Source organism: Epargyreus clarus, unplaced genomic scaffold, assembly GCF_041222505.1.
Source record: "Epargyreus clarus isolate Ecla_fem2 unplaced genomic scaffold, WU_Ecla_fem_2.2 ptg000007l, whole genome shotgun sequence".
NCBI classification, from domain to species: domain Eukaryota; kingdom Metazoa; phylum Arthropoda; class Insecta; order Lepidoptera; family Hesperiidae; genus Epargyreus; species Epargyreus clarus.
In genome coordinates, this window is record NW_027332215.1 from 18,205,069 (window position 1) to 18,213,920 (window position 8,852).

At 33.8% G+C, this 8,852-nt stretch overlaps 1 protein-coding gene across 1 annotated transcript; it reads left to right on the forward strand.

Moving 5' to 3' along the window:
- Nucleotides 1-867: 867 nt before the first annotated feature.
- LOC140743582 (palmitoyltransferase ZDHHC16) lies at nucleotides 868-8,816 on the forward strand. Its single transcript, XM_073074981.1, has 5 exons — nucleotides 868-1,151; nucleotides 2,956-3,103; nucleotides 6,607-6,798; nucleotides 7,287-7,542; nucleotides 7,859-8,816. The coding sequence occupies exons 1-5, from the start codon at nucleotides 1,099-1,101 to the stop codon at nucleotides 8,359-8,361; spliced, it is 1,152 nt and encodes a 383-aa protein (XP_072931082.1). The 5' UTR covers nucleotides 868-1,098; the 3' UTR covers nucleotides 8,362-8,816.
- The last annotated feature ends 36 nt before the right edge of the window (nucleotides 8,817-8,852 follow it).

Here is an 8,852-nt window from a genome sequence, read left to right on the forward strand (position 1 = left end):
GTCCTGGTCATGATCTATTTCCGCGAAAAATTCTGTCCATGTCGACCCAGCACTTTCTGCGTGATTAGACTAATGACAAACAGCCAAATTTACAAACCCAGAAACATCTAAACTTTCACACTTTAACAAACAGCTTCTTTCATAATTTACTATACGCATGCATAATTATCATGATCTATATTATAATCTTTAGGGGCTCGGTCTTAGTAATAATGAGATGTAGATAATTATATAAATATTATTGTAAACCTATAAATGGACAGCAACAATTATAGCGATGTCCTGGAAAAAATAAATAAAGGTTACCCTACTTAGACAGAGAGGGTCTGCCCACAGAGAGCGAGATGGTGATACATAGGTTTTGCTTCAAGTAGGTATTCGAAGTGTGTTCTCCATATTTACCTATAACTTCATGATTACAACTTACATGGTAATATATGGATATAGATTAATGTCACATGAGGTTTTCAGATTATACAAATACCTATATACATACACCACACACGTATTTAGTAAATACTATTTACCTGGATCGTGCTGGATATAATGCATAATATCCGCTGAAGAACCTACACCTCGCGTATAACGGGCAAGCACCATAGCGAGTATCGAATACAGCCAAATATATAGATTGTTTATATGCCCGTACTCGCATCGTTTACACTTTTCTACTACTACTTCGTCGTTCTGAAATGGAAATTCATTGTTTTATAAAACATTTTTTATAATATTCGTAAGCTGTTAATAGAGGTTCAAACTCAAAGCAAAGAAAATTAGTCCACCCTTTTATTAGGCCGAACGGCAAGAAGCCAACGCGGTAAAAACATTATTTAGAAAAGTAGTATTTTATCCTTTTAAGTTTTAACTATCTGTGATTCTGCGGCTTTGGCCTTCCATACAAAATTCTAAATAAATAAAAAATAGTAATTGATAATTCCATTCCATCATGATATAAAATAAACTGATTTTTCTAATATATATTTTTTATTTTGTATTAAATGCAATGTAAGAAATCAAATCAAATCAATCGTTATGAATTATATTGCAAAATTAACATTCATTAACTTCAGTTAACCTACTATATAAATATTTAATAGAATGGTAGTTATTAAATGGCGTTGCCGCTGGAGGGAGGGTTTTAGTAGAATAAGGTAAGGTGTATTAATTAATATAATTTAAATTGGTATATATTTAGTGTTGAAGTATTAACCACTTATTTAGCAATATAATGTAATTGAAATTACTTTTCGTTTTCACATTGATATTAGCTGTACCACATATATTTATTAAGTTTATTTCTCTTTCTATTGGTATATTAGTCTAGTAAAAAGTAAAGGGTATTCTCAAGAAGTAATTGAATATATCATGATACTATATTTTTCAAGTGATAAAAATGAGAATACTTAGAAAGACAGTAGTTATAGGATGAATTTTCATTTGAATGAAATATCGATTTTTGCTAGTGACATTTAGTGCTTTTCATTTTCTGAATATCAATCATGGAGAGACCTGGAAGCTATTTGTAGGCATGACAGTGATTGGTGGCTTACCATTCCATGCCTGTTTCACTTAGAGCACTTAATGTCAAAATTTGATGACCAAGATTTGCAAGAAAATCAATATCTTATTCTCAGTAGTAATAAATTTATGGCTACTATGATGGGGATCCTATTCTAATCCTGAGTCAAATGATTCCTGACACACCTTTGATTGATTGTGTCCATATTGATCTGTATGGGTTTATTCAATGATAGTAATAATATAATTAAATTCAATAATAATTGAATAAACCCATATATGTGCTCTGCCAGTATATTTTTCTATTATAGAATGTATTCTATGCTGTAGCATCCGTTGTGTTGTTTTCGACTATAGAAATGTATACCTAATAACTTGACACATTTAAATATTCAGAGATAAAATCAATACGATCGAAACAATGTAGGATGTATACTGAAAGTTCTTTAGTTAAATTATGAACAATATTTGTGCCTAATAGCAGAAGTGTTTAAAGCTGGTGTTTTCTGGTTTGAAGGGTATGGCAAGGTAGAGTTCTTCTCCTAGGTGCACCAGTTTGGATCTCAAGGGTCTAGCACATCTGTGAGCACGGGTCTTCCCTCAGAGTCAGACGGGCTTAGGCCTAACTCCAACATGCTAGCCAATTTCGAATTCTTAATCTTCACATGCATTTTTGAGATTTTTTTAATACCTTTCAGATGTAAATGTTTCCGTTTGAAGTTTACGTTGACAATCATAGCAAGTGAAGGCTGGAATTTGAAACTTCCGTCTCCTCGATTTAGAAATGTAGTTTCAACCCCTAAGCTACTGCACCTATATGACAGTATCTAACACAGGGTATATTAAAGAAATATTGTCTTGAATGTTGTGAGCGTCTCAATCCAATCTCTACTACGTCACGCAGCCACATAGCCAGGTGTAGCAAGTTTAATAATTAAGGATAGAATAACTATTTAACAATACTAAATGGTTTCATAACTATTGTTGTTCGATAAAATCTACCTATAATAAAGTGGTGTTAGCCTTTAAATTGGAACTCAATTAGGGGCTCTGAGATTTAAGCCCTAGGCATTTTAAACATTATGAGAGTATTTGAAAATTATCATTTGTATATCAGTGAATATTTACACCTGTAACCTGATAATTTCCTGTTCCTGACTTCGTGCCCTTCAAACAAGTCCACTGAGAAGTGACTCACGCCCAGTAGTGGGATAGTTGTCAGCATTCAAGAACACCATTTAAGTTATCATGGTTTATTGTACTTGAACAATTACTTCATAGGGGAATTGCTTTGGTTGTAATGCATTTCTAAAAATTAGGAGGTTGCCTGCTTGTAATTACAATATATTCTAATTATATAGTGTGGTTGTTGATATTTCAAAAAGATTGTTGTTGTTGTATAGTATGTAAATATTATATAATGTATTTTATTTGCAGAGATTACATCTCGGGAAAAGTGCAAGCAACTGCTTTGACCGTCCGATCTCTCACGTACAATGAACATATGAACCAGAGTTACGCAATTGATATTCTGCTAGAACCTATATTTTGGTTTGTCGATAATTTTGCAAGTTATTTGGGAAAGGTAAGATACTAAATGATATTAAATTTGTTTATGGTAGTAGTACCATATAACCATGCAGTCTGTCGGTTCATATGTAGTGTGGGCCAGATCATTAAAAATGTATATTCAGGGACTATCAATCGTCAATATAGACGAGTGTTACCCTGAACAACTGTTTGCATTCATGATTAATTAATTAATGACAACTAACATAACGTTATGTGCGTATTAGAAATTAATTATCATTTGCTAAACAGTGAAGGAAAACATTGTGAGGAAACCTGCATACCTGAGAGATTTATAAAAAAAAAATAATCTCGAAAGGTATGTCAAGTCTACCAATAACGCACTTGGCGGACTATGGCCTAATCCTTCTCATTATGAGAGGAGAACCGTGCCCAGCAGTGGGACATTAATGGGTTGATGATGAACATTACTACATTACCATATCACATCCTGATTACAAAGCATAATTTTATATTAATTTGTGCAATACATTTATGCCATAGTTTTCATTCAAGAAATAAAACTAATTTAAACCAAGGGTTTCCTTGCTAGAAATTCACACATTTAATAAAATTTAATAATGATCAAGTAATATAATTTGAATAATAAAAGTAACCTGACTGCACTAAAAAGGCAGATGTAGAATTTCCAAAAATGAAGTAATAAGTGTTTCATTATTTCTATTCAGGAATTAAATACAAAATTTCAGTGTCTGCTTCAAACTCAAACGACTTTCAAACAACCTACACCTAACCCTCTATTTTACCCCAGTCGGTTAGTCGCCTAAGTTTTACGCCACTGTAATTATACCTATTACAAACATTAATAATTGAACTACATTAAAAGTATATTTAGGTATGTATGTAATATATGATTGAAAATATAAGATTTATAAGTGACTTACAAGAAGGGACTAAGTTGGGCTGAAATAAAAATCATAATATTATTAATACATTTTAATTTCATTTATGACATATTATAATATTTACATCAATACATCTTTTTTTCAGGCCTCTTAGGGAGTACAAAACCAAAATGCCTCTCACTAGATTTGTGTCAATTTTAAGTACGACCTTCGACTTTAAATATATTGAGGATAAGTTTCTTCTGCCTGTGTATACCATGAAAATTTTAATAAGGTGTAACCAACATCTACTGTAAAATATCTGCGTTATTGTTGTTATAATTTATGATATGTATAATATTGGCATATGTGCATTTTCCCACCCACTTTGATGTTACCTATCAGTGTCAATTTACCTGCTCCAATTTGTGTTGTGAATGGCTTCTGTGATGTCAAAAACAGTCACTTAATATATAATCAAGTTAATATAATACAACTAATATTCAAATATTGAGATATGATTTTTCTCTAAGCTTAAAGTATGTATGTGCATACGAGCATGCAGTCCACTGGTAATTGGTCACAGCCGCCCATGGATATCTGTAACTCCATAAGGAACAGGGATTCTACCTGATGCTGGTCACCGATGATGTGCAATCCTGGGGACTCAGAGGGTCGTTTTATACGTAAGTCCAGATATTGCTATTGGGTTTTAAATAAAGGAAAGCTCAATTATATATTATCAATGTTTAATAATAGCTAGGTCTGCAGATATTCTAGCTATATTTATAAAGCTTTTACCCGCATAATGGATTCCTACTATAATTGTTATAAAACAAAACAGCATTGTAATTAAAATATTTTTAATACTTATCAATTTCATTTGAAATATCACAACTAAATAAAAACATAGACATCTTCAAGAACAATATGAAGATACTTTTTTGAGATGCATTACACACATTTGACTCATGGGGCAACAAGAGCTCTGAAATACTCATGTCATATGTGATATCGTGATAGGCTATCTGTATTTTGAATAAATAATGTTTACATATGTTTCTATAAAATGGTTTTTGAGGATCACCAATATTACTCACAACAAGTTGCATGGCATATGTATTTTGTTGTTATGCACACATTGCTTTAATTGTGAGTATTAATTATATTATTGAATGTGATAAATTGCTATTAAACATATTAGCCGTGTAGTTATTGATTTATATTTAACTAACAGGATAATTCACACAGTTTTCAGGTTCAGTGTTATGTAGGCAGGAACTTGAAAGCTGATCATGTAGGTCTACATTATATGATAGTTAGAGTAAGATTTTATCAACATATCTATATGTTCGATGGACTGATTGTATCTCTACGCATATAAATAATAATCCAGACACGTTCAGAAAATATATAACATAGAAAACAGTATTTCGGTAAGTTTTTATTGGACCAGCTTAAAGCTAAGATATGTCTCAAATCTTTTAATATTCAGAAATACTTTATGGCGCCTGCTTTGTGTGGACTGCAGCAAATATTTCGACAGCGCTGTTGCCATTGTACATACACGAAGCCCTAATTTTATTTGTCGTTTAAGGTTAACTCGATTATTGTGATAGAGTGCACCTTTGAAAACGAAATACATAGGAAATGTAAGTATTGCAATATTGATGACAGTCTCCTGAAGCCTATTTACAACTGGCGGTACTTACAATTTTGCGTTTCGGTATGTTAATAACCTTTAATATATTAAATATTAGTGCTTCTGTGCTTCCGCACTTCGGAGCATGTCCCAAGCAGTTTATTATTGAAACTGTAACTATTTAAGATTTAGATAAAATGTTACTTTAAAGGGAGTTTCCTGATAAAGATCAATATATTGAGATACATTACACAATCAAATGGAAACACTGTACGGCGCCATCTTTAACAGTGATCCAAAGATCGTAAGAGAAACATGATCCAAAGATCGTAAGAGAAATATGTTGGTATAAAATTGTATGATACTTTGTTTAACCAATTTCCCTTGCCCGATTCATATTTTAAGTATTGATACCATAGATTAGTAAAGATACTTCGCCGCCTTGAAATTGAATGAAGCCACAAACGGCTTATTTTAGTAAGTTCTTTTTTTGAATTCTTGACAAATAAAAACATTTTTAGAGAAAATTTTCGAATAAATAACCAATACTGCGTAATTTACGTAATAAATAAATAATTATTTCAAGTATTTTAGGGACAATTTAGCACGGAGACGTGGCCAAACTTTATTACGCAACTATTTCAATTCTCAAAACTGGGTACATTTTCTTGTTAGGAGTGAGTAATCTTTACTAATCTATGATTGATACGAATAACTTTCGACTGATTATTCATATGCGCTTTATTAACATTTTTGGGGTCTGTTATTTTTTTATTAGTATAACGATAAAAGACACAGGCAGAGGGGTAAAAGCATGTAAAAGCATATATGAGTACAAACATTTATATATGATTTTTATTTTTGATCTGGCTTTCCGTCTTTCCAATCTCAAATGAACTATTAAAATTGGCGTAATTGGTCTATAGGAAACATTTATTATAATAAGAGTAGAATTTAAAGTAGGTAAATCGTTGACGACACCGTTCCACTTTACTTTTAACACGAAAATACTTCTTTTAAATGTAATTTCAGGTTTTTGTTTTCTGCGTCAGTATTTTGACCTCAGCTGTTGTATTTGTGGCTTACTGGGTCGGTTTGCCGTACTGGTGGCAACGATGTCCTTACACTACGGTCTTCTTGGTCGTCTTCGGCAATTGGCTTCTGCTCAACATTCTATTCCATTATTACAAGGGTGTTGTGACGCCCCCTGGATACCCACCTCATGTAAGTTTAACTTTACTTATTTATAACATCTTTTTAACCAGTTCAATGTAATATTTTATAATTAATCTGCCTATTAAAAGTATGATTTGAATGTGCACTTTTCAGTTCAAGTTAATCAGTTCACTTTATGTATTTCACGCGGGTTTTTTTATAATCTTAAAGTAACGTACAGTCCACAGTGATGGTAAGTGTCGTAAGGCTTTTGCTTGCTGCCGCCCATGGACTTCTGAAATCAACCCCTAGATAAGAACAGAGTTCTATCCGAGATCGCCCACATGTGCGCCGCTACCCCTGAGGTATAAGCTGGGATGCCTTAAAAAAGTATGTCTTCCATACTAAGTCCTCTAAACCGTAACACAACAGGGTTTAACGCTACGGTTATTAGGCAGTAACAGGTGTGGCGGTTGTTTCGCTGGAGTCGAACCACAGAGTTCTACCACCTTTAAGTTCCTACTTATAACATTCAACTAACATTGTAATTATTACAGGGTACTATGATAGCGGAGGCTGCGAGCATATGTAAGAAATGCATATCGCCGAAGCCGCCTCGCACTCACCACTGTTCTGTATGTGATCGCTGCATCCTCGCCATGGACCACCATTGTCCGTGGCTGAACAACTGCGTCGGCTACTACAACGCGAGGCACTTCTACCTGTACATGGTGTATATGGTCGCGGGAGTCACGTTTGTCATTATAGCCGGCATCGATCTGGGATACCAAGTGATTTGGGTCAACGATACAGGTAATAATTTGGCGGTGTTAGAATTTAATATCATGATTTAGTGCACGTAACAAATAGGCATTGTTTAAATTAACTGCACATTATGAGACCTTAGTTTATCAGTATTATCATTACGTAAATAGGATAATTTGTTTGTCAATCGATTATCTTTCCTCAAATTCTCTATTATGTTCATAGTCTGTCTGGCGGCAGTGGTCGAGTCAGTGAACTAGGATTGATATGTGAAAATTCGTAAATTAGACAATTCTATTTATTTTTATAAGTACATATTCTTATATATTTCCAACAATAATAATTTACGTAAATATATTTCCAGGTGGCATCATCCCAAACAATGATCCGGACTTGATAGGGCATCCAGTGAGGATCAATCAGAGTGGGGCCCTCGTACCGGTTGATGTCATCGTTGAGTATGATTCCATCAATTCTCCCCGGGAGCACATCTTGCCCGTTCCCCCGATCACTGAAGCACAACGCATCACAGCACACCACTGGAAGCGCAAAGCCGTTATCTTTGTCGCAGTCACATGCGTATCCGTGTTCATGGCACTCGGAACCTTAACCATAATGCACGGGAAGAATATAGGTAGAGGCGAAACAAGCGTAGAGGCACACATTAACGCTACGTTGCGGAAGACTCAGAAATGTAAGTTCCGGAATCCGTACGATTTCGGTCGCAGAAAAAACTGGAAACTCTTCTTTGGACTTACTCAAGGACGTACTTTTTGGAGGCATGTGCTTTTGCCGTCCGGTCACGCTCCTGCAGGCAATGGACTGACTTGGCATACTGTGAACAACGTGTTGGAGGACTGGCCTTAGGTAGGCCAGTTCCACGGACTTCTTACAGAACTCAGTGCAATAAAATGTGCATTAAGTGTACCTTATGCTGATTTTTCGGGACTGATTACAATTAAATGTGCATTGTTATGTTTAGGTTAAGCTTGTTAGTTCTAAGTTTAATACAATATTAATAGTAGCATTCAAATATAATGACTATAGATATTTGGTTCAGAATAATATCAACACAGCCACAGTTTTACTTGCAAAAATGATTTAAAATGACTACTTAGCTGAAGCATGTTTATAACTTGTGGCGAGACTATATATATACATACAGACTATATATGTATATACATATAGACATGGGTAATAATTTAAGCCCACTATAGAAATAAGGGTTTTTAGCAAACTAATTTGTGTAGACATTTCACTACCTTTTTAATATTAATTAATATATATTAATATAATTACAATTAACTGATCATTTTGATAAATATGAGCATCTTGTAAAATCCAAACTCTTGCTCGAA

What these genes read in the sequence shown, in the direction of transcription:
- LOC140743582 (XM_073074981.1), top strand. Translation starts at nt 1,099, where the DNA reads ATGGTAGTTATTAAATGGCGTTGCCGCTGGAGGGAGGGTTTTAGTAGA. An exon ending in TTGCAAGTTATTTGGGAAAG is followed by an intron (nt 3,104 to 6,606) that starts GTAAGATACTAA and finishes ATGTAATTTCAG; the next exon opens with GTTTTTGTTTTCTGCGTCAG. An exon ending in GATTTGGGTCAACGATACAG is followed by an intron (nt 7,543 to 7,858) that starts GTAATAATTTGG and finishes ATATATTTCCAG; the next exon opens with GTGGCATCATCCCAAACAAT.